This window comes from Apus apus, chromosome 2 (assembly GCF_020740795.1).
Source record: "Apus apus isolate bApuApu2 chromosome 2, bApuApu2.pri.cur, whole genome shotgun sequence".
NCBI classification, from domain to species: Eukaryota; Metazoa; Chordata; class Aves; order Apodiformes; family Apodidae; genus Apus; species Apus apus.
Genome location: NC_067283.1, coordinates 70033090 through 70059900, shown reverse-complemented (window position 1 = coordinate 70059900; position 26811 = coordinate 70033090). Strand labels below are relative to the sequence as shown.

The window sequence follows — 26811 nt, the reverse complement described above, 5'->3', positions numbered from 1 at the left end:
GCTTGGCAAGGTATTACCACAAGTGAATGCACATGGGCAGATGGACTGTGAATACATGTTAAAAAGGGATGCAGAGGAGAACTGCAGTATCAAAGTTAATCAGCCTTCCCCAGCAAAGCAGGGCCTCCTTCTAGCAGTACATTTCCCAGCATGAGAACAGGTTTCACTTGGCCCAAGAAATCCATGCAATTAAGCCTCTTCAACACAAAGGGATACCTCTCATTTAGCCTGGCGTTCAGAAAGAGTTGCTGTGGTAGTTGCTGCAGCTGTTGTTACAATTGTTTACTCACAAAAAAGAACTTAATCAAGAGAGCTCAAGCTAGCTCCCTCCTCTACAGCCAGGCTGCTGGCCAGGGCACTGGGCTAGATAATGGCAACTCTTGAGAGCTTTCCTTTTGGACCCTATGGTTTGGTCTGTGCCATGCAGCAAGAAGCATGGGCTACATGAGCCTCAGGGACCCTCGCCCCCAATCTATCATCTTATTCACATCTGGATCCTGATGAGCTCTTGTTGAAGGTCCTCCAAACAGCCATTCCAAACCAACAAAATTTGAGGTTAATAATCAAAAGGAAAGCAGGGTTTCCAAAGCAGTTTCCTGTAACAAATAGTTCAAATGAAGCTACTTGAAGTCTCAAGTAGCTACAGTTCCCCAGAATGCTGTCAACCAGAAAGGTCAGATTCACATGAGGATTACACCCTTATTTCTGATCTGCATTAGCCACATAATAATAAAAATGAGCTTTACTTGCACCTATATTTTCAAAGACATTTTCTCTAGAAATATATTTTAAAAAAATAAGTTACCTTTTCATCATACTCAGACACTAAATATATTATTTTTTGTTTAATAGCTGTAAGAGTTAGATAGAAACTTTTATCCAACACTTTTCCCCCTTATGATCTAGAAACATGCCAGAAAAGACAAAAGATTGCTCCAGTATATTAGTGTATTGCTCAGTTCTGCTATACACATTGATCTTTGAATGAGTTACAAATAACATTGGTAAATATGCTGATGAAATCTCTTTTAATCTATTAAACATAACACACAGAGTAAATATATCTTAGTTTCATCAAACAAGATATTGCAAGTACTTAACTTTCTCTATTAAAACCAATGCATGGACAAGACCCACTCTTCCCAATGGATTAAACAGGGATTAGAGGTGTCTTCTCTGCTGTTTTCTTGTTTGACATCCAAAATAGGCAGCTTAATACCTCCAGAAAGAATCCAGCTTCCTCATAGGCAGAGAAGGTGTCTGTAGATTGGAAAGTTCATTTCCAATCTGTTCTCAAGACCCCACTGGGCTGCTTCAGAGGCTGCAGCAACAGCAGAAGACCTCATGAAAGCTTGCTGCTGGATAGATAAAGATATGTAAGGAATATAATAGGATAGATAAGGAATTTAATTTTGAGTGGAATTTTGTTGAAAAGTAATGCCTGGACAAAAGTCTATGATGATTTACCTATCCTTCCTTCTATTGCTAATCTGCCAGTCAGTAGGGAACAGCAAACAGGAGCAGCTAAAGTGGAAAAGCAGCTGTGAAAGGATTTAGAAAACTCACAAGTGGGATCAGGAAATGACAGTTTCAGTGTTTATTTGTAATATTTTGTTTAGTGCAAAAGAGTCATTCTGAAGACATGGAAAAATGTCAGTGTTATTCTTTGGAACCTTTTATTCCAAATGATACATCAGTATTTTGCAGTTATTATGTCCTGGACCTGAAGAAGGATTGCCTTGTATTAGGCCCAGTACAATATAATGGTTTCTGCCTCAAAGATGCTTAACAAGTCATTAAATTATTGAACAGAATGGCTATTTAAAAAAAAAAAGCCAGGAGAAATAATTGGTTTTGCTTTAGAAAATTAGAGTAATAAATAAGAACTATCTAGTCAACACTAGCAGCAAATGCCAACTCCTCTGCCCGCACAAAGTAAAATTTCTGCCAAGATTAAGACAGAACACTGATTCTAAAGAAGGACTGTTCTGGATTGCTCCAAAAGGTACAGGAGGGTGGTTTATTTCTAGAGTCTAGTGGCATATCTTTGCTCTTCAGGGGAAAGAAAATATGATTCTTTCTTGTAGCACTCCTCTGTCCTCCTTATGAAGTGCCTGTCCACTGGACACAAACCAGAACATGAGATCAGCCTCCCTTCCCCACTTGCAAGCTAGTTGCAGCTTTAGGCACAAGCAAACAACATAGACACAGATTCCAATCTAAAGGGCTTGCCACTGTCACTGACTTCTCTGCCTGCACAGGTGGAAGGAGCCTTCCCAGGTTGTATCTCCTTTTTGCTCACCTTTGCATCATCTTGTGCCTATCTTGCTTATTGGAGATTGCAAACTTCTTCTAATCCCTCTTTGGCATTGGTCTTCATTGTTCTCCAAATTATTTTTAGCACTGAAACTCCAGTCCTGACCAGTGTAAAGCACAGTTTCTGCAAGCATTTCCTCATGGTTATAACCTGTCACCCAACACTAGTTGCTGCACAGACACACAACAAGGCTTTGGATTGCAGCAGTAATCAACATACAAGCATGACTTACTGCAAAGCCTGGCTGACTGATGCTCACAAAAAATAACTGTTAGATCGTGGATAGTCACATCATGGTGTCACATTTATGAGATGGAAATAACTGGAATGAAAAGGATTATTTTGGTGCTTACTTCAAGCAACAAGACATTTGCTTTTCCTCTTAGAACCCTCATTACTTTTTGAGCCTCCTAAAGCAATCGCAATGACCAACTCCTTTCATACTAACATTACAAGTCCAAATTAATGAAGAGCCATCAGCCAGCAGAGAACTATAGAAACAGGCTTGTTGCTTGATGGATGGTCACACATTTTCTCCAACTTTGGCTGTTAAATCCCAATCTACTTGGATTTAGGATAAGCAGGAACTAACAGAAAAATAGCTAGATCTACTGCAGTGATTCACCTGATTGTAGCCTCAAGGTCTTGTACAGCCATACCATAGATCTCTTAAGTCTGTTGACAGGCCTTTGGGTCCCTGAACTCAGCTAGAAGAGCTTTGTCTTAGTAAATACAGGCTAGCTCCTCTGTGAGGGGCCTTAGTGCAGCTGCTTTGTGTGAGAGCACACACACTGTCAGCAGAAGCAGCACCTTTGAGAAATTCCATCAAGTCCATGCCTTGATACACCTGATATTTAAAATAATGTTACATGTATTGGTTGAATCTTATGGTCCCTTCCACAGGGACAAATATAAAGTGAGAAGCAGCGAAGAAACACAATATTTGGGACAGAGTTAGTGAAATTAATTTATTTTAGTTCTGCCCAAGTATTTAGATCCAAATTTTTCTTTTAAAGTGGAAAGCTTCTTTGAAATGCTGGTAAATATTCAAATACATACGTACATATATATATATACACATGTATACATGTATGACTGTGTATATATATTTAACTCAAATATTTATATTTGACACAATGAAGAGTTTCTTCATTCAAAGCAGAAAAGAATAGTTCTAAATGCAAGCTTTCCCTAGTAACAGCACTACACTGGTAAGAATGACATGGTGGACTCTTTCCAGATTACCATATTGTGATTATTATGGTATAATTGCAAACAAGAACAACATGTCATCACAATATTGAGTATATCACCTACTATGTTCTAAACTATACTCCTTAAACAGCTGAAATAATAATATATTAGCAAGGAAGTAATTCAATATCATAGGAATCCTTTCTTGTGACAAGGAAAATAATGACAGTGATAATAAAAATGAGAAAAAAGAGCTCTAGAAGCCAGCCCAGCAGTTAATGTCCTGACTGGGCTCAGTTTGTAACTCTTGGGCAGGAAGTACAGCAGACACAATACAAATATAGCTGCATGAACACTGCGAGTCTCTTACCATGTACAAGCTATCCTCTTATTTAAGGGCAGCAAAAAAGTGAGTGCACTGGTGGCAGGTTGGGTCTGAGGGCAGCAGGAGGGTACTCAATGTAGGAAGCACCCCAGGTGCACATATGGCTTGAAACATTCTCCTTTTGTACTTGGTGGAGATCTCTCTCTGACTAGCACACACATTTTTACTCTCATTCAGTTTTGGCACAACGTAAGTGCGCTTTTGATGTAATTAAAAGGTAAGCAGAAACATATAGAAGAGAGATGTCAGGAACCACTGAGGTTATCAAATCCAGCTCCCTGCAATCAATCACAGGTTATCAGAACAGACACTAAACTTAAAATATCACCTCCACTCGCTTCCTGTGTGTGACAGTCCACAGGTCTTCCTCTGAAGTCCTAGACCCTCATCCCAAGTGAAAACTCTCTCTTTTAAACTGTAGTTGCCATCTCTGTCTCCCAGCTAGAAGTGTTTATGTCCAGAGGACATCTCATGACTCTGGGGAAGGTGCACAGAGTCTTTTGGGGGATGCTCCTGAGCCAGATGGTTTTGGTTTACACACGAAAGCCAAAGGGACACCAGAGGATTCAGGTCTCACAACACCTTACTAACACAAATATGGCAGCCCACCACATCTTACTTAGAGGCAATGATCCACTTGTGTACTTGAACACAAACTTCTGCCAGGATGAGGAGCTTTAAGGCAGATGAGGGTGAGAGATTGTTGCTAGTACTGCAGCAGGAAAGGGGACTCAAGTAAGAGCTCTGACCATTTCCATAACATGGGCACAGAGACAAACTCTAGGGGCAAGCTAGGAAAACAAATACAGCCACTGAATAAATGAGTATTTGCAACAAGGAAATGATGGTAGCATTTATTTTGTGTTTGTTTAGTAAGATACTGTCCTTAAAAGCAATGTGTCCCATTTTGGAAGTCAGATCAGAAATCAGATTTAGAATTCCTTGCTCTCACAAGTGATCAAAGACTCACCATTTACACAAGCAGCTTTACATGTTTCTCTACCAGGCAGCTACAGTAGGCTCAAAGGTCTCCAATCTAAGAAATGCAGATTATGATATTGTTATTTAGTAGGTTTTAATAAAATGGTGTCTAGCATGAATGTGGAAGGCATGAATATTTATGCCTAAATGAAAGAGGGCTGCTTGTCAGTGTCATTCATCTCCTGAATGCCAAAACCTCATCCCTCTAGTCACTACTGCTCATCTTTCTTTTCTTTAAATGTAACTGCCTTTCTAGCTGTGACCTGTTTTCTAAAGAATATATACTTGGCTAATGCTGATAGATTAAATCAAAACAGTAGCTATGCTTCATTTGAGCAGAGTTACATCCTTTGCATCCTAAATAAAACATATCTGTTCTTTTCTGGCATTTATTTCTAAGTGGAAACACTAAATCCAAGGGGATGCCTAGCTTAATCTGAGAATCAGCCATCCTTATTACCACAAGTATTTTTGGATGACAGCAACAGTAGCTCATTATTTTCCTCAAAACAGACTGGGATATCTGTGCAAGTAACTCAATTGCTATCTCTTGCCCACAATACCCAATAAAAAGCAGACAAGAATAGCTCTGCTGATCTGATTAGATACATTTGTTCCTTGCCCTACCTCTGTAGGTTTGATTGCTGTTTCTGAAGCCTGTTAGGCCCTCATCAAATATATTAACTGTTGGGGCTATTAGGCTGTTGGGGATTTCTTCCCGCAGAAAGCAGCTTCTCCTGGCTAACAGGATCTTCCCTATCCTATCTGACTTAGAGCTTGTCTTCATCTCACTGGCTCCAGGCTGAGTGACCTAAGTCCCACCCAGTGGGGACTCATCTTCCAGAATACACACACTGTCCCCAGCTTGAGCCATCAGATGGAGACTGTGCAATGGAAAGGGAGATCCTGTAGGGGCAAGTTTGTCTGGCAAAATCAGACCTTCTTATCTGTCACTTCTGAGCTGCATCCTTGGCCATATGATGCAGCAGTGTTGGTCCTTAATGGCATTGACAGAACAGGTTGTCTCATTTAATAGCAGCTCCTAGACCATGTGTCTCATCTGTGCCTGTAGAAGGTCTGTCTCCACTGTTTCCTCCTAAAGACTGTGGTTTTTAATAGGCTTATGCACACAGAACTCTTGATTTCTAAATATTTGAAGCTATTTTTACAATACCTCTTCCTCATCCTGCCTCCCAAAGGGCAGAGTTGATAGCCAGTGAACTGCACACATTAGAAGACAAAGCTGTTGTACAGACAAAGAAGTCAGAGCAAACCCAGCTACTACAAAAAGGTCCATTAAAATCTTTTGTCATGGGCCAAGAGTCACACCTAAAGCTCCTCACATTAATGGGCATCTTTCCACTTGCTTCACTAAGAGCTGGATCCAGTCCTCCATTTACATCCAACAGCCCCAACACTGCCAACTGTACAGAAGTTTTTATCTCCTGCAACTGGAAAAAGGCTGAATTGACCCTGCAAAGACTTGTAGCTAAACTTGAGGCGAGAAAGGTGGACACACTGATGGAACAAGAGCAGTCATGCATTCATGTTCTCTTTCAATCAGTTTCTTATATTTAAGTTCTACAGATTATTCTATACATCTAGATCTTCTTTTCTTATTGTCTTCTGGAACTGAATTTTTTTAACGTTTCAATTAGGAAAAAGGAGATTGTGTTTTAGTGGGGTTTTAATTCTTAATTTGGACAATTTTTAGCTTTCACTCACACACATTATATACATAAACTTGAATGAAAACAGTTCTGTGAAAAAAAATGACATTTAAAAGCATTTTTCAAAGTTGTTGGTTTGGGTTTTTTTGTGCCAAAGGAGAAAAAAAAGTTAGCTCTTTTATACTAGACCAGCTGAAAAAGACAGTTCCTTTGAAATAACATGATGTCAGGTCCCCAAATAATTTAACCTTACTTGTTCAATGTCCAAAGAGACTACCTTGATGAAGGAAGAAAAAAAACATGAGGGATTTGATCAGCAATTAAAAGAAGTCCAAAGTCCTGGGAAGAGAATTGATTTTCCCCATCTCCATCTGTTCCCCTTCAGGTTTCTCGGCTTATGACAGACTGACCCACAAGACTTGTTCTCCAAATGTGATGATCAAGGTTGTGCTTCTTGTTTGTACAAATGAGGATTCACGTCTTCTAATGCAGTGTTATGCTCTGAATCACAACAGTATATGCTCCACTGTATTTTTTTCATGGATTTTCTTATACTCAATATTGGATGCTTCTTAAAACATTATTTCCTCTTTCCACATAATTTCCAGTGCAGACAATTCCAAGTGCAGTACTACTCCAGAATAGTCATCTGTGATTAAGGGGAGGGAGCAAGATAGAACAGAAGAGCTAGCCAAAGGAAACCCACGACATTACCCCAGTGATGATCAAACTCACTATAGAAGAACAATACACTTAAGCCAGTCAACAGCCCCAGTGCAGCCAGGTCTGTGTCCCAGTTTACAAAAGCAGCCACTTTTGCTGTTTGCATGCCATTGCAATACAATGACACACCTCTCTTTTGGAAAAGCAGGTATGAGCTCCTCACTCACTTAGGGATTACTGAAAATCCTACCCTGCTGATATTCAGAGGACCATAACACTCATTACAGAACCTCATAAGCACTAGATTTAGCAGAGGGTTGTATATCATAAATGTGCCATGTTTAATGAGTATGTGGCAGATGTTAGTCACCTCATTTACCATGCAGCTGGCAAAGACTCCTCACAGAGTAGGACGGTGAAGAACAACCAACCACAAATACTGCTTGGACCTAAATTGTCCTTTGCAGATGTGATTCTGGGCCTCTAGCTGACCTGCCTAGATCACTGCTTCCTAGATGTTCAGCTTGAATTTTGTTGCAATAGCCCAGCCCTGCATTTTTCCAGGGCTGCTGCATGACTGCAAAGACAAAGGCAAAACTCTGAGAGGCTATTTTCATGAAGCAAAAGGGATAAAATCCCTCAGAACCAGCCAAATGCTAGTTGAGAGAGGCACACAGACAATTACTACTGCCTTTCCAAATTTGGTTTGACTACAGAGCTGTGCCTTATGGCTGACAGCAGTGTAAGAAGTGACCACCATAGCCATCTCTATCAGGTAATTAAGAACACCAATAAACATTTCTCAAAAATCCTTCCCACCAAGGGTCCACTGCCTTGTCAGGAGAGCCTCAAGGCTGGCAGGTGGCTGTTGTGGTGGCCAAGCATCCCCATCAAGCTGTGCCTGGCCACACGCTCAGCTGAAACCATCCATCACAGCAAGTACCTCCTTAACTCTTCAGCACTGGCAGCATTACAAGAGTGTTCTATTAAATATGAATATCCTGTGGTGTTAAGCTGCCACCTGCTATCAATAGCAAGGGATTAATTTTAAAAACTTCATTGGAATATGGAAGCCTGGAAATGTTTTGCTTTGCAATTTGAATATGTATTGCCATTTGCAATGTTCTACTGCTTGGGAAGCTCCCCTGAATGGTTAGGCACTGCTTCCATCAAAAAACTCTTCTTGTTTTTCTTGAGTACTGCAGAGCTGTACTGTAGAAGTTGCAACAAAAAGACATCTGTGACTTGGGCTTTATTAGAAAAGACATTTTTAAAATGGGGTAGATTTTTTGTGTATTTAACCAAAAGGCTTATTTTTAACTGTAGTTAAATTTGAAGTGTAGTTAAAAACGAAGAATTTATAGCAATTATTGAAAATAAAGCAAAATAGCATAAATCCTTTGATAGTCTGTCATGCAACATCAGTTAGTTCTGAGTGCTTTTGTTGGCATCCATGAGATGAAGCACCTTGGAAATTTTGTTAATGCTTGCTCAAATAAACAGTTCTGTGCTAAAGTGAAAAGAACTACAGTTGAACACTGTGGTGGAGGAGAACAAGAAGCCACCAAGTTCAATTTCTACTTCAGGATTTTTCTTTCTTTATTGCTTTTTCTTTCCCCTTTCTCTTCACTACAGTCAGGGCTTGCAGGAGAGCATTAATCAAAGTTACCTGACTGGCAATTACCACTCCAAAGTAAAAACTTTTTGTAAAGGTTGGCTTAGATCTCCTAGCTCCTCACTCCAGGTTACAAATGTGTGCAGAGTCTCTGCACTGTAGTTTTCAGAAAGGCCTGCTGATTTACCCTCTGCTTTTGTAGTGAGGGCTCCTTCAAATTTTGTTGCAGAGGCAGCGAGTTCTTCAGTGACAATCATGGGACCAAAGCCTGCTTCAAGTTTGCACCAGCAACTTAATCTGTGAAACACAGCTTCTTCATAAGAAGATTTTTGTGCATAGTAACAGACACATTTAAAAACACCCTGTACTCCTGAAGATGTGGCCAACTGGGTTCAACAGAGTAAGTGCTGTTTGGAGCTAATCAGTGAGCCTCAAGTGCTTGCCAATGACACCAAGCAATGTACAGGAAAGGAGAGAACCACTGCATCCCTTGTAAAACTCTGGACTTTACACTTGCATTTTCTTCTTTCCTTCAAATAAAATGAAGGAACAATCTTGAATAAGAGGGAGAAAACACTTTTCTTTCTTACACGATAAAATTGCACAACCTGGTTTAGTAGCATATTTTGCAACACAGCCTGTTTCTTTAATACTCAAAAAAATCACAGAAATCTGAGTGCTTTCAGCAATCTAAAAAGACCTAATGGTAAAGGAGGACACCACATTTCACAGTGAGACAAGGGGGTTAAGAATAACGTCAATTTTTTCCAATTTCACACTGGCTTTTACCTAGGACAGAAAGGCCATTACAGATACAAAGCACATTTCCCCTGTCCCGGATACACTGCTTTGTGTATTTGCTCTCTGCAGATTTCTCACTCCAACAGCAGCTGTATCTTCGTAGCCATGGAAACTGCTCATGGCAAATTCTCTCAAAACACAAAAGCAGAAGGATGGAAAGGAACAAACATTTTAAGACGGTCATACACAAAAAGCAAGACAGCATCTTATCTTCATAGAAATGTTCCTAATGACTTGGGGAATATGCAGAGCATGAGAAAAACAGTTTCTTGGGTCATCACTAAGGCTGCTCGCCTCCCTCACTGGACAATACACAGAGGATTTCATTTAAGGCTGATGTTAGCATCACAGTTGTACACTGTGAAGGCTTGCTTGTGTGCAGTGTCAAAGCTTCTCTGGATGTTTGGTGGATTAAAAGACTCAATACTGAATTTTCATGGCTGCATATGACAACCTTGCATCATGCCTAGGACAGATGCACTTTGAATTAAAAACTATAACTTAGATTTTTGTCTCTGAAAGAGAAAAATAAAGATATGCTCCTGCATAAAATCATAACAAAGGAAGAGTCGTATCTGAGCAGACTTCAGCACACTTAGTTCAGTTTTCTGCCTCCAACGGTGCCTTAAATGAGGAAGAGTAAGTAGCATTTGGGTGGCACTTTCACCCTAATACTATCACCATCTCCAGCTCTTTCCAGCCTCAGGGGACCCCAAGCCTGTTGTGTTTTGTCTAAATAGTAAACCTCAAGTTCTATTCCAAGCACTTTTGCAGGCTTCTTTCCAAACCATCCTTTGGCAGTCAGTACAATAGGCCTCATTCACTCCACATGAACAACCACCTCCTGTCTATATCGAGCCTACCTCCTACTAGTGTCACTTGGTGGCACCCTGTTCTCATGCCAGAAGAAAAAACAAACACTCAGTCTCTATTCACCCCTCCCATGACACTCATAATTTTGTAGATCTCTCTCATATCATCTATCCATCCTTGGAAAATGACAATGTAAAGTTCAGCCTACTTAACTGTTCCTTGAATGAATCACTTCATACACATTGTCTTTCTTCAGACTTTCTCCAACTGTAATACATCTTGAGATGAGAGCATCAGAACCACAAGGACGAGGTGAACATTGGAGTCAGGCAGTGGCTTTTTTATTTCTATTATCTTCTCAGAAATTAGTAATTTATTATTTTTTTTCTCCCATTGCTACATGCTACATTGCCATTCCCCAACAGCTACTAAGCTGTTGGTTTCATGGAATTATTATGAACTCACTGTCTCACTCTTAAGCGACAATAATGAAGCAATAGCTCAGATTAATACATGTGAGGCCAACATTACTTTTACCCAGGAGTTACATTTACCTGCATTGAATTTAATCTGCCATCTCACTATTCATCTGTCAAACTTCGTAAGTCATTCTTTGGTCTACCCTTGAGCTCCTCAAGAACACTTAGGTGATTAACATCACCCTTGGCAATCAGTTTATTTGTACTTCAACCTGTTTCATATTACTTCAAATTTCAGGCTGATCATCTGCTGAATCACTGATAAAAAGAATGGCATAGGAAGTTCTCCCCAGCAAGCAGACACAAATAATTCTCTTCTCTGCAGGAGTCTTGCCCACATAGCTATTAGAGGGCCCTACCAGCATTCTGGGGGATTTTTGTTCTTGGTGTTAGGTCACAGAGCCTCTCCTCCATCTCCCAGGGCATTGATAGCCACTGCTCAAGGCCAGCTCTGATACAGCTGTGTGACCTGGGACCTAACTGCTGGGAACAGAGCTGGGGAAAAGCCTTGCTGGAGGCCTTTGCTCCTTTAAGTGCATTTAAGCTCAAACTCTTGCCCTTGGTCCTTGCCCAAGCTATGCTGCAGGTGTCCCCATGCCCATCCTTGGCCCCCACCAGCCCTAGACCCTGACCCAATGGGGAAATGGGGTTAAGTTGCAACAGGGGAGGTTCGGATTGGATAGCAGGAAAAATTTCTTCACAGAAGGAGTAGTGAGGCATTGAAACAGGCTGCCCAGGGGTTAAAAAATGGTTAGATGTGGTTTTGGGAGATGGTTTAGTGGTTAGGGGTTGTAGGGCAGACAGTTGGATTTGATGATCCTGAAGGTCTTTTCCAACCTTGATGATGATTCCATGATTCCTGGCTGCCCCAGGTCGCTGTCACCCAACCTGCTCTGCTCTCTCTGCCTGGGTACTGTGGGACTGGGACTCGTTGTGAGGGCACCATCATGTCTACTTCACCTTGACTCCCTGCTACCCTTTCCCTGTGGAGCAGCCTGAGCCCCATTGCTGCCTGGCAGACAGGCTGGGAGAAGGACCAATTCCTTTACTTAGCCAATCCTTGGAGTTGGTTTCATGTTATCATAATGCATTCCAAACTTGTGAAGACTAAACCTGAGGAATGTTTTTGGAGAGAGATGTGGAGAGGAGAAACAGGGGCATATAGTTTATGCTGGTGTCAGCTGAGAGGCTCAGCAGCTGCATACTCCAAACACATTCCCTGTTGGCAGCTTAACTGCTCCTTGTTAGTTTCTCTTGATCTAAAAAGGGATTAAACTTTCTCCTGAGAACAAAAGAACACTCCTTCCTCCATGTCTGTAAGAAATGTCAACACTAACAGCCCTGACTGGAGTTGGAAAGATTTGGAATGTTGCCACTAATTAAGGAAGCTAAGAAAGAGGCATCATCTACGGAACAGGGACAAGAGGAACTGTAGAAAAGAGCTTGATCCTTCTCTGTGTGCAACATATCAGGCTAGTCCATGAGGCTGCCCATCAGAAATCATTCCTAAGCCTTGCAAAAACACACTTAGAAACTTGCAGAAAACAGCTTTTCACACTGAAGCACAGGAACAATCCTTATGAGTGAGTACCATGCATTAAATGGCTTGTGACAGTGAAGCCAGCTTGGAGCCTCAGCTAGCAGGCTTCTTTTTTTAAAAACTGTATTTTCACAACAATGTTACTATGCCAAACTACAAAGGAGATGATCCATTGTCTTCCTCTCACTACACTTAAGAAAAACCTCTCCTGCAATAGTATTTGTCAGCATGGCCTTCAAAAGGAATGCAAATGCAGTTTCAGTAACTCTGTGCTGAGGTACATAGAGACACAGAAAGTTAGAAATAAAACTCAGTTTAGTCTGTATAGTCACATTTCAGCAAGATGTAAATCTGAACTTCTGCAAGGGGGGGTAGAAGCACAGAGAGGACGTCAGAAGGGCAGGAGGTCAGAAAACCCGTGTTGTGGTTTGTTGGTTTTTTTGTTTTTTTTTTTTTGCATAAACCTACCTGTGATATAAAATTACCTTGTCTTTTTTTCCTGATTTTATTTAAGGAAACAAGGGTAGTTTTCTTGTGCTCTACATTTTAACTGGTATGGTTTTTCCCTTCTCTCCTTCTTTTGTTACACTTTTCTTAGTGGTAAAGTGACAAAATTGGAGAAAGGGGAAAAACAGAGGTACAAATATTGGGAAGAAAAAAATTGAAAAAATAGTCTGTGTAGTCTTATGATGAGACTGTTAAGGCCTTTTAAAACGCCTTGCTATAATGGTGCAAGAATACATGGAAAGCTAGGCCTGAAGGCTGAAACAATATTTGTGTGTTTTGAGGGGGTTTTGTTTTCTTTTAAACCAATAGATGGAGATGGTAAAGTTCTTAGAAACATAGTAAAGATTATTAAGATAGACTGTACCTGAAAGCTTCACCTTTTCTCTCCCCAATCCTATTAGGTGCTCTTACTAAAACTTAACTCCCTAAAATTTTGCCTCTTAAAGGAAGTTTGCATACCTATATTCATATCTATTTACATGAAGCTCAGCTGCCTAAAATGTTTATCTTAAATCAGATTCCAGTGTCACCTCCAAGACTAAGCAGCACTGGCCTTAACGGGGTAAAATGAAAACAAGTGAGGTAATTTCCTCATTTTTAATGTTTAACATTAGTCATGCATTTGAATGTCCCTACTTGCCTTCCAAACAGGAAATTCCACACAGCATCTACCCAGAGTATCAGAAAGGTTACTGATAACAATAGACACCGTGGATCACCATACACTCCTGTGCTCTGCAGATTAGCTGGAATGACTTGGAATCCTCATCCAAAAGGCTCACAGGAAGGACCTGATATTTACTACATGAAATTAGGCAACAGATTAGTCACAGGAAAAGGCCTTAAGGAATCAGTATTGTTCATTGCGTGTCACATTCTTTCTCCCAGGCTCTTGCCATTCAGAAGGTTTAAATGGTTGCACTGGATCTAAAGAAAGAAATGAACAGGCCTTACCTGAAACACACTGGGTGACTGAGTAGCAGAGCCTGCTACAAGCCTTGCGCTGACACTAATTTAGAGGTGGCTTATTTGGGAAGAGCTTGGTTATCTAAATAACACATAGGAGTGTGCAGAGCAGAGACATCTTGAGTCCTGAACCTAAAGAAATTCAATTTCACTGCTTTTTGAAGTGTGCTAAGAGCCAGGTGAGAAGCTGGCTGTTCCCACCTGGGGAAGTTATTCCTATGCCCTAGAAAGAGCACTACAGCTTTTCATTGTCCAGAATAACACTTCTTCTAAACATGTGCCCCAAACACCTCCTTTAGCAAAGAACTCAACATCCATAAGTGCTATCAGTGTCTGTTTCTAGGCTGTAACCACAGCCTCTGCTGCAGTTGTAAGCAACAGGCAGGTATTTTTAGCACAGCAGCCTGGAGTCCCATTTGTATGTGTTCTACTGGAGGCTGCTTCGCCTACTGGAATGCAAAGAGTGCTGTACACAGGGAGCAGGACATTCTCCCTCTTCAGGCCAACTGAATGTGTTAGGGGAGGTTCCCAAGCAAGAGCATCTAATTGCATCGCATATAAAATAAAAAAAGATATCCAGCTTCCTTGGCAGCTATTCAATCTCCAATCAATCACCATTTGGATGCCTAATAAACTTGCACATTACATTCTAATCTTCCTTCATTAACCCGAGGCACCCTACTAGTGAAAAACTTACTCTTTTAGGAGGCACTACCAGGCCTGATCCTCCCTGATCAGACTAAAACCCTGAATCTGGATATGCAATCTCAGAGTTGCCCAAAGTGGTAATTCCATAATTTCTATTCATCATGGCCATGTAACTGCTCTGCAACTCTCTTCTGACTCACTCAGCTATATATTTCTCTGCCCTGTTCCTTGCTTCATAAAAATCCTGTCTGGCACTGTAGCTCTGGAGAAAATAATGTCTGTTTTCCATGTAAACACTTCAGACAGATGAAGCCAAAGCCCAGTAAGCTCATGATATATGGCTATAGTACCTGTTACTATATCCCTTGACTGGCATTCTTCCTCCTGATTCACTAGCATCTGCTTACACCCATTAGCAGCCAGCTTTTTCTCCCCCCAGTCATGTATCTAACCACCTGTTCTCCACAGCTGACTTGCCTCTTTCATCATTTTCACTCAGGTTGTTAAGCACAAAGGAAAGAAATTTAATCATGAGTCTTCTTACAACCTAGAAACTGCAGTTTGTGCATTTCAGTACAGATTGACTGAAGGCCCCCACCACCTCCTTGACTTGATGAGTGGGACCCCCAGCCCCTTTAACCTATGCACAACCAAAGCCCAGGCTATTATGATATTTTCCCATCTGCACTCCAGTAGTGATTTAGTAAAAAGGAGATAGAAAATATTCCAAAAATTGTTTTTCTTGCATGTTGAAAATGACAAGCACTGGCAGTTTTTGTGCAGACTCCATAGGGATGTCTCACCACTCAAAACCCTGACCTTTATGAGCCACCTGCCAGGGGACACCTCCACTCCTCCTCCTGCGACGATCATGATTACCACCTGGAGTCACAGAATACATGGCCAATACAGATTTTAATTCATGCAATGCCAGCTTGTGTGCTGGATTAGACAGAATATGCCAATAAGCCATTTCAACTGAACTGCCTGTTGATAAAATTTCTAATAATGTAAGCTGGAACTGGAAGAGAAACACGGCAAAGATCCCAATCATCAAAACCTGTAAATTGATTAATTCTGGAAGTTTCATGCAAACACATTTTGTTATTTTATTCTAAAGCCCAGAGCATTATAAACTCATCACAAACATCAATGTCACATCAGTGTGTTCTAGTAGCTGAACCATCAGGCAGCTCTACTATCCAGAACAAGCTAACTATATTATTAACTTATGCATTGTACAAAGAACATACTTACAAACACACAGCCTTTTTAGACAATATCTCTGGGAAGTGCTTACCTGTAATAGAAAGGTTCATACTCCTCTCAGGAAAGGCTTGTAAGGATGAAGTTTATCACAATGAGCAACACAGGGAAACTCACTGTGAGCAGAGGAGCGTGGTGACAGCAATGGGTCCCATCAGTCATCCAGCAAGAAGCAGGCAACATACATGCCAGGTCAGAGCACAGACCAGAAAATTCACACAGTAGCTCAGGAACAAGACTAAGGGCAGCCGCTCTTGTAGCCCACCCTAGGAAAGGGCTAAAGGCCACAGGCTGAGCTAAATTGAGTCCCTGGCGAGAGGGTGTGTGTGGGGTGCCAGGTGAGGGTGGTCAGGGCAATCAAAGCCTGTTAGTGCCCACATGCCTGCAGCTGTGTGCATTTTTTGGCCTAAACGATGAAAATGATGCATGCACTGAAAGATGCTTGGGGGACTAATTGAAACAGAAGTTGAATTGCTAAGCCCTCTATATTAGCCGTGTGGAGCTTTAAAGAGACAATCACAATAAACTTTGCCAGTGCAGAATGTCTGTTTCCAAGAAGCTCAGCAGACTCATTTTGCACAAGGGGTTCTGATCAGACACAGACGTCACCTCCTTTCAACAAAACCAGCCAGGGCTCCTACCATCCCTTGCAGGGTAACGGGTGAGGAACAATGTGATTCAATGCCCACCCACTGCAGGAAGAAGAGCACACAAACCCACCCCCACTACAAAGATGATTTATTGCAGCTTCAGGACTGAAACTATCCCTGGGGATCTCCTCTGCACTACAACCCTTCCCTTATTTCTCCATTCCTCTCCTTCCAAGCCATCCCTGCGCCTCCTGCTCCTTCTTCCACATACACCCACTTCTTGCTTTTCCATCTGAAGGTCACTACAAGGCAGCTGAATGCAGCATGTGGTATCACTGTGCTCAGCCACTGCAGCCAGCTCCCATGAAACAAAAAGAAACTTGGCAAAATTCAGGATATTTCTGTTTTGAAAAGAGCATATGTTAACTTAGAAGTCATGGATTCTGTTCAACTTAATTTTAATAGCTACAAGGGAAAATAATGGACAATGGTTGTTTTGCTGGTGTTTGGTTGTTTGGTTTTTTTTAAATTTTACATAACAAAGTTGGCTTCTGGAACATGTAATTATTTCTATCTCCAGCCTGCCCGGTACAAAGTGACACAGCTAAATAAGAGGTGGTGACTACGTGCACATAGTTTCCAAACTCAACTACAATGCAACTACAAATCTAACTTACCCAAAGTTCAGAGTTTTCACAGCACTCCAGGTGGGGTCTCATGAGAGCAGAGGGGCAGAATCACCTCCTTGGCCCTGCTGTCCACACTTCTTTTGATGCAGCCCAGGGCACAGTTGGCTTTATGGACTGCAAGTGCACATTGCCAGCTCATGCTGAGTTTCACCAGTTAACACTCCCAAGTCATTCCCCTCAGGGCTGTTCTCAATCCATTCTCCACCCACCCTGTAACTGTGCTTGGGATTGCCCCCACTCAAATGCAGGACCTTGCACTTGGCCTTGTTGAATTTCGTGAGGTTAGCACAGGCCCACCTTTCAAAACCTGACAAGGTCCCTCTGGATGGCATCCCTTTGCTCCAGCATGTTGACCACACCACAGAGCTTGGTGTCATCAGCAAACCTGCTGAGGATGCACTCAGTACTACTGTCCATGTCTCTGACAAAGATATTAAACAGCACCAGTCCCAATGCCAGCCCCTGAGGAATGTCATTCATCACTGATCTCCACTTGGACATGGAGCTGCAACTCTTTGAGTGCAACCACCCAGACAATTCCTTACCTACTAAGTCCATCTATTAAGTCCATGTCTTTCCAATTTAGAGACATGATGTTGCCGGGCACAGAGATGAGACTGACTGAGCTGTAGTCCGCCGGATCTTCCTTTTTTTTCCCTTTCTAAAAATGGGGGTTATGTTTCCCCTTTTCCAGTCAGTGGGAACTTCACCAGACTGCCACAAGTTCTCAAGTATTGCAGATAGTGGCTTAGCAACTTCATCCACCAGTTCCCTCAGGACCTGTGGACGCATTTCATCAGGTCCCCTGGACTGGTGCACCTTCAGGTTCTCTAAGTGGTCTCAGACATTATCTTCTCCTACAGTGGGTGGCTCTTCATTCTCCCAGTCCCTGCCTTTGCCTTCTGTGACTTGGGCAGTGTGGACTGAGCACTTGTGGATGAAGACTGAGACAAAAAAGTCCTTGAGTACTTCAGCCTTCTCCATATCCCAGATAACCAGGTCTCCTATTTCCTTCCAGAGAGGCCCCACATTTTTCCAAGTCTTCCTTTTAACACTGACATACCTGTAGAAGCTTTTCTTGTTACCCTTTATGTCTCTGGTCAGATTTAATTCTATCAGGGCCTTTGCTTTCCTAACCTGATCCCTGGATGCTCAGACAATTTCTCTGTATTCCTCCCAGGCTGCCTGTCCTTGCTTCTGTCCTCTGTAGGCTTCCTTTCGTGCTTGAGTTTGTCCAGGAGCTTCTTGTTCATCCATGCAGGCCTCCTGGCATTTTTGCCTGACTTCCTCTTTGTTGGAATGCATCACTCCTGAGCTTGGAGGAGGTGATCCTTGAATATTAACCAGCTTTCTTAGGCCCCTTCTCCCTTCTCAAGGATTTTATCTCATGGTACTCTACCAAAAAAGGTCCCTGAAGAGGCCAAATCTAGATATATTATGTATAATATTCCCTTGCTGTATTTCCCTTACCTAAATCCCCCAGTGTATGTATTACTAATGATGTTGATTATAATGAGAATTGTTTTAGAGCAAGAAGAAATTACCTGACAACACTGAAAATGAGAATCCTCTGTGTGCTATAAAATGGGAACTGCACTTCAGGCTAGGAATATTTCCATAAGAAAGCAATTACATTGACAAAAGCTGGTCAGTAAAATAGCCTAAATAATTTGTGTGAAGGGAGTTTAGAGACAGCTGACTGGAACAGGAATGGACATTATAGAAAATGTTGATTTTTATGTTTTTTTTAGAGATGGATGCTGAGCTACAGATTATTGCTGCTATAACGAACTGCCTTGCAATCCAAGGCTGAGCTTTATAAAAAATATTTGCTATAATAAAAAAATAACAAAAAGACTGGTAGACAAGACCACAGAGTATGGTACCCTTTTTCTTCCCTTACTCTTTTAAGATTTGGCAACATTATAATGCCAGCATATTTCATTACCTGGAAAATAAAATCCAAATTATTTTATCATCGCTATTGCTCCCGAGTGGCACACACCTCCTGCTGCTTCACAAGACACCAGCACATTTCAACTCTGCTCTGCTTATGGAGCTAATAGCTAGGACTGGTACACACTATCCCCAGGCAGTGTGCCAAAGGGAGAAGCCAAAGTTGCAGAGAACACGAAGACCGGCTTTTTAACAACATGTTTTACCTAGGAATTGGCTTTGCATTGTAGAGAGGATAAAAACCTTGTGCCACTCATTTGTGACAGAATCTTCAGATGGTAACTAATGAATAATGCTGAAAATTACACGTCTGTTGTTACATTTCTTCAGCTCACCTCCGAGATGGCTGGCAAAACATTGCATCCCCTGAGATATTTTTCACAGGGTTCTGCAAACTTGGGCACAGGGGATTTTACCAGCTACGATGGGTTCACAGGGAAGAGATCTTGTTTAGGAATCCAAGAGCTGGAATTGTATTTCAGCTACATTTTTCTTAAATGATAAAAACCGGGTCGGGGTTTTTTCTATACAGTAATGCAGCAATAACCAAACGATGCACTGTATTTCACATCCCCATGAAATATGTCCCCCAGGGTACCTGGTTAACTGTTTGCTGCAATGCAAACAACAAGTGTACTTTCAAAACACGCAGGGCAAAAGTACTGAGCACCCAGTATGTGGGTCCCAAGGTCCCCCACAGGCCTGGCTGTCCCTGCCTGTCCCAGGGCTCCCCCTCACCTGCCTGTGGCCCAGGACCCCATGTCAGCCCCCTGGGGCCACCAGGCTTTGGCCACCAGCCTCCAGCTCCCCACAGCAGCCCCGTGTCCCAGCCTGTCCTTCTGTCCTTGACCCATCCTTGTCCCCAGAGATGTGCCCGGTGCCAGCGACTGCCCCAGTTCCCTGCTTCTGGCCAGCCCCTGCCCTGCCAGCCCCACAGGGATCCCCCACCACCGCCAGTCCTCACAGCACCCCAGCCAAGCCCGGCGGTACTTCAGACCCACACGCTCTTCCCTGCAGCCAGGACTCCAGGGCACTGGCAAAGGCTGGGCACGAGGCTGCTGTGGCTGACAACGTGGCCTCGGCAGGCCCAGGAGGGGAAGCCTTGCACACTTAACCTGCTTGTTGAGACATTTCTTTCCAGTCAAGGTGCCAAGTGGCTGTGCAGCAATGCAGGGACTGTGCTTTGCTGCTAGCTTTTGCCAGTGTGTTGATGCCCTCAATACATCAAGTACATTATTCATATACAACCATATAAATGGGCAGAGCATCCCCATACAGACAGATGTGCACTAACCACCCACCACCACAGCTACAAGTCGTGTACAAACCCACCTTCTTACTCCTTTTTGGCAGCACCAGCCGATGGAAATGACCACTTCCCCACCAGTGACCATGAAACAGGGGAAGGGAGAGCCTGGCTGTGCTCTAGGACCCTCTGGCCCTGCCTGGGCACTGGTTTGTGCCCCTCTCCACCCCAGGAAGGAGCAATCCAGGGCTGTAGTGCATCAGGCAGCCATTAGATCCATGGACACATGCTCTTTCTCACAGATGGGATCCAGAAAGTAGTGCCAGCAGCCCCCTGACAACAAACCCTGGACAAATATTTAGGCAATGCCCGTAGGAGAGAGATTTCAGGATGAATCCCTGTTTCTCCAGACCATTTTTATTTTTGTTTTGTATCCCCCCAACAAAGAAGCAGCTGCCAGAAGATAGGAATGTCTTTTTGCAGTCACCAAGGTCCCCAAGGTCAAACAAGGGGAAGTTAGCTAAAATAGGTTTTTAGGTATTGACTTTGTTTAAAAAATAGTTTTCTTTCTTCTTTGAGGAGCTCTGTTGTAACATGAATCCTCTAGCTTAAAAATTCCCCAGAAGGGCTCTGTGGAAGGAAAAAAATCCTCCTACCCCACAACAGATGTTTGCAAGACTGTTTTGAAAGTCAGTCAAAGTGAAGAAACACATTTGACCCACAGACTGAGCACGTGGGCTTCTACTTTGCCATCTTTGATTTGCTTCTAAGCACTTGATGCTTCAGATGAGGCATGTACAACAGGCCCAGGTCTCCTCTAACTGTTGACATTACAGGAAAGCCAAAGAGTGGCTCAGGCCCTGGCAGGACACAGCAGAAGGTCCGTATCTGCTCTGCAGTGGCCTTCTGCCCTTTGGCACTGTGGATGAACTATGTGCCAGTCCAGCCTCACAGAGTAATTCAGAGTATTATAAAACATGAGCTGGAGAACCACTGGCCCTGAGCAGAAGAGTGACAGTATCAGGACATCGTCAGAGTAAAGATTTCAGCTGGAGCTTTCCTTTTCTCAGCAGAGTGAGAATTGCTCAGACGGGCTCTCTGCTCCCCAGAAAATTCTCTAAGAGAGCCAGGTCCACTCTCTCAAAATTAGCACATAAGCTTAGGGCTATTTTATCTCTAATAAGTAACAGGGTTACATCTTAGTACACTATTCACAACTCATATTCATTTGTAGTCACGTTTACCTCATACCTGTTTGCCCTTTATCACATTTTATTGATTGAGGAATATCTTTACTCTTCAGCACTAGCTTAACCAACCACATTTTTAACCATAACCTTTATACTAAAGCCTTATTCTGCCTTGATAGCAAAACATTCTCTTCTGACTACAGATTTTCCACAACTACCTATGTTTAAACTGCTACACTACAGGCCTATCCTCTGGATCCAACATCCCTTCCACACCTGAAGTGTTCAGAATTACTCTAAGAATCCACGTGCTGTTGTAAGCAATGCTCTCTTTATAACATTGCCACAACATACTACCAAACAGAATGGGAACTGAAGCACAGTTGGAAGCATTCTGCTATGTAAAAAAGCCAGCATTTCATAGAGTAGTATCTGGACAATGAGTTTAGACAATCTTCTTCCATGATGTTCCTAGTCTGTAATTATAGCTGGTTGAAAAGGAAAAGAAAAAAAAAATGTTCTCTTTGTTCCTTTTCTATCATGTGTTCAAACTAAGATTTATTTTTGATCAACAGTAAGGTGTCTGCACATGTGAACCAACCATATGCATAATTCATACTCTGAACCTCTCTCAGTTGTAGACACACAATCCTGAGAAAGTTGAAGTGATTTAACCACAGAATGGTTTTTAAATTGACTCTATGAACAGAGTAATACACATGGTCATTTGCATTCCTTTGTTCAGTAAGAAAAATAAATCACACCATATCTGGGAAATACTTAATCAAAAAGGCTTTTGAAAAATCCAAGTGAAATGAGTGCAACTTCTGATTGTTGATTAGTTCCTTTGCATTGGACTCTTCCTTCCCTGAGGACTTTACTGTGCATGCAACTTAGTTGGTTTTGATATGAGGAATGTGGTTGTACATTTTAAAAATTAGCAATGCTTTTCTATTTATGTTTTAATACACGTATTTTAACGTGCTTTAAAAAAGACAGGTAGTTACCATGAGGTTAAAATTCATAGGAAAATTCAAATTAATCAGGGGACAATATGGCATCAAAATCCAATGACACTTGCTGATTTTCAAAATATTATTACCCAAGGAAAAATCAGGGACAGGGAGATGAAGTAGAATTACCCAAAGCAACATGGCAGGCTGACAGCAAGCCAGGAATTTAAATAGAATATTCCAGTTCCCAATCTAATGCACGTGTTTATTAGATGTTATTTCTACTCCATTGTGATTAAGTGAAAGCACTGACAGAAAAGTTAAAACTAATACAAGTAAAACAAGTAAATAAACAAACCTTACCAGTTCTAATTAAAGAGCCTGCTCAGAAAGCCTTTGCACAGGTGAGAATGTAACCCTTTCTATTCCAGAAATTTAATATTTAAGAATCTGCTTTATCTTTAAAAAGAATAACTGCCCGATTCTATTTTACTTACAGTCTTGAAAATGCAGAATTTCTCCACTAAGTTTAGTGGCACTAAACCACATACACCTAGACACCAGATCAACAGTGAGGTGGAGAGGTTTCCCACGGGTATGCATTTTATCTACAGTATGGGTAATGCATGGAGCACAGAAAGAATTCCCAAAACTCAGCATGTTTCCGAAACTACTAGAAAGAGGATTTGGCAAAGCTGGGAAAGCATCCTCAAACGGAAAATGAAAATAAATAAAAAAAGAAGAAGAAGAAAAAAGGAAGGAGCTGTTTTAAGTTGCAGAAGTGTACTGAATGTGAGTTGTATTTTATTTCATTAAAATATATTCCAAAAACATACTGTGTAAAAGAATTAGGATTCTCAATAATTTATTATTTACATTAGCAAATTTTGTTTGACTGTTAGTCTATAGATAGAAATGAAAAGTCTGCAGAAGGGAGCTGTATCAACTTTGTCAGGACCAAGCAAGCCCCTTTACCAAGAAACAAGTCCAAAATGCATTCCTTCTCACTTACATCCCTTCAAATTCATGTTTGCAAACAGGCAGCAAAGAGCTCAATGACAGGCCACATTGGCGAGTGTTGAGCACCCACAGTGAGAGCCGGGATTTTGAAGCGCTCCACAAGAGTGAGAGACCCCAAGGAGATTTTATCATTGCACCACTCAGTAGTCAAGAGGCTGCAGGGCCCAACTGCACTCATGCTCACACTGTCCTACCTCCACCAAAATCCATGGCATTACATGACAACGAAGCCTGCACCTGGCCCCGCAGGCAGATCTCAAAAAGCTAGACAGACTCCTTGAGCCAGGCTGGCAGTGGAGAGTGTTTTTCCTAGCATTGTATACACACTGTAGCTTATCATTCTTTTCCAGTCCAAACACAACAAAATCTCATTGTCTTCCTCCTCATCCTCTGGGGAGGATTATGCATAGGGAAATATCTCTCTGATGTAAACAACTGTAAGCACCATTCACATTTGCTGGTCCACATAAAAAAAAAAACATATCCGAGTGCCTGCCATAGCCCTGGTTGTTCTTAGCTGCTCAGCTTTCCCATCAGCTTTCCAGCTCTCTGAAATCTACAGGTACCCAAACATCATGCCCAGTCCACTGCAATGCCAGCTGTTGTCTGCTTTACTATTCCAGGAAAGAGTAATTGCCTCTTCAGCAGTTATATAAAAACTCATGGTTAAAAGAAGCAAAGTGGTCAGCTCATGTGTTCTGTTTCCTGGAGGCACTCAATGGTATTTCTGACATCTCGTGTAAGGCACCAGTCATCTGGTAGCTGAGCAAAAAGTGACCCACAAGACCTCATACTAAGCAACCGCAGAGGGAACTGACAGAATCCAGCTGGTTTGCTTGCCTTCTTGCTTACACAGCATAAAAAGTGTGGTCACGCCATCTGGGGAAGTTTCTGGCGGTATCCTGAAAGAGGAAGCCTCAACTCGCGCTGCAAGCCAAGGAGCATGGGTGACAGCCTTTCCCACGGCTGCGCCCACAGACATAGCAGAGATTTCCTTGAGCCCCAAGGGGCCTCTGCTGCCTTGCCTTCATGGAAAATGAGCTTGTTGTCTGTCAACAGTGAAACAGTCACCTCCTTACAAGATGTCTCCATAACGCACAACAGAGGGCCAGACTACAAAAGCAGCTTTGTGGCATACATGCCGCAACTTCTCTGTGGTTGGTCTTGGCTGCACGGATTTATTCACGGAGACGCAACGCTGAAGACAGCAGAGCCCATGGACGAAGAGGTTGGCTGGATGCTGGCTGACTGTGTCACTGAGCAGCCTCAGTCCAGAATATCAGTCTCAAATGGGACCAGGTGGTAGTATGTCAGATTGGTGACATAAGCTGTTGGATCATCACTGTCTTCTAGCTCTGAGGTAAAGTCACTTACACTTTCAAACCTAAGGAGAAATAAATCAATAAATAAAGCACCAAAAGGCATTAAGTCATTAATGTTCATTTAGAAAATCAAAGTCAAAGGAATTTGAAGTACTGAGGGAGGAGAAGGCTAGGATATCTGAAGACTGATCCCTGGAAATTTTGAGAAAAGATATTTGTGAGGCCACTACCCAGAAAAAGGGCTGCAGGCAGGAATGCTTCTGCTGGTACTGCAAGTTAAATTTCTGACTAAATGTGAACTTGCTTCACACCAGAGCAGTGTTGCAGTAGTAGTATTTCTAGTGCTGGCTTGCAGCTTCAGCTTTGTGAAACTCAGTTTGAAAGACAAAGATCTACTAGAGTCCCAACTCTTTTTCCAATGCTTCAGTATCTCACTCTCTTGGCAGCCTGAAATTTGAATTCATACTAGAAGTTGTAATGGAATCATGAAGCTATAGTTTTTCTGACATCAGCCTATGTATCATTATGCTAGCATAATTTACTGGAGACACAAGCAATGGCACCATGGCACCTACTCTCCTTTCTCAGACCAAGACTCCACATTTCCTAAAGAGAGTTAAGAAGTAAAAGGAAGCCATTGCTTTCCATGTCCTCAAATAAGCCACAAAGCTGTTTTTTCTATAACCTATGGAAACGAATGGACAGAAGAGCTTGCTTTCAGTAGAACAGGATGGCTATTTCCTTTTAGAACTGTGCTACAATCCAGCTGTGCAGCATGCTAGGAGAGCAAGTTCTCATCTCTTCAGATAGCAGCCTTCAGTAAAAGGGAATTTTACGACTCCTCTCTAGTATGACACTGGCTCTTCACAGCACTTGTCTTTATAATACCTGAACTTCATATCTCATGACACCTGGTTACCACACTGCATTTAAGATGAGCCAGATAAAAAACATTAATTTGTTTTCATGCCCCAGGGCTCCCCTCCTAGTAAGAATGAATGATTTCCTGGGACATAGCCTTTCTTGATAGGCAATTCTGGATACCTCTACAACAAGATTTTTACGAGTCTAGAAGAGCTTTCACTGTGGTATGAGAAAATCTTCACAGAAAGTAGTCAGAGCTGATCCCACCCATACCTCCTCTGCCCCACACCCATGTGCACATGAATAAACAACAGGCCAATGAGAAGCATGGTGCATGCAAGTGAATCATCTTGTCCTCCCTGACTCTCAAAGCTACTAGTGAGGAAGGACGGAAGGACAGAAGGACGGAAGGACAGAAGGACGGAAGAGTGAATCATGCGGCTGAGGTCCACATCCTTCCATTTTGTTCTCACAGCATGTGGCAGCAACAAAAAATGCCTCAGTTCCCACACAAGAATGGAAAGGAAACTGCCTTTGTTGCCCATCTGAATTTGGTCTCTCACCCTTTCACTTCACAGGTACCTTCTCTGAGTTTGGCTTTTCTATGAGGCCAAATGTCTGACACAAATAGGAAACAAATCGTGTCCTTCCTCCAGTTCCTCACTGACCTCCCTATGTCACAAGATTTAGGTTTTGACAAGCAGAGAACATCAGAATATAAAAAGATTCCCAAATTTAGTTTAACTTGTTTTGGTACTTTCCTTGCCACTTCCTAACTCCTGTGTTATAACCTGAACTTTTCAAGGATCACCCACTATCTCACAACTACTTTCAACAAGAAGTCATCAACTTGTTAAAACCCACACTTCCCTCACTTATACACGTTCTTGTTCCAAGGAGGCTTGAATTTCTGTGCTAAGAAAACATTTCACTTCTTCCCAGATAGCCTAGGTGATCACTGCAGGCCAAGGATTAAATCTCTTCTCAGGTCAAACAAGGGAATTGAAGAACTGTCAAGTTTTCTTTTTCTCAAATCAAGTTTGAAAGAACTTGCATTCATTTCTAATTCTGGGAAAAAGAAGGGAATAGAAACTGAAAAAATGTACTGGATGGAAATAGAAATCCTAACCTAACTC

At 42.1% G+C, this 26811-nt stretch overlaps 1 protein-coding gene across 2 annotated transcripts in view; it reads right to left on the bottom strand.

Annotated features, from left to right (window-relative positions):
* The window catches only part of PXDC1 (PX domain containing 1), a 92179-nt gene that overhangs the window by 41812 nt on the left and 23556 nt on the right, over positions 1 to 26811 (bottom strand). The window contains exon 5 of one of the 2 annotated variants that reach the window (XM_051609337.1): positions 23236 to 24873. The exons of the other annotated variant lie outside the window; for it this stretch is intronic. Within the exon in view, the coding sequence (XP_051465297.1) occupies positions 24756 to 24873 (118 nt within the window). The 3' untranslated portion in view covers positions 23236 to 24755. Of the gene's footprint in view, positions 1 to 23235; positions 24874 to 26811 lie in introns of those variants that run through there. 2 annotated transcript variants of the gene reach the window in all.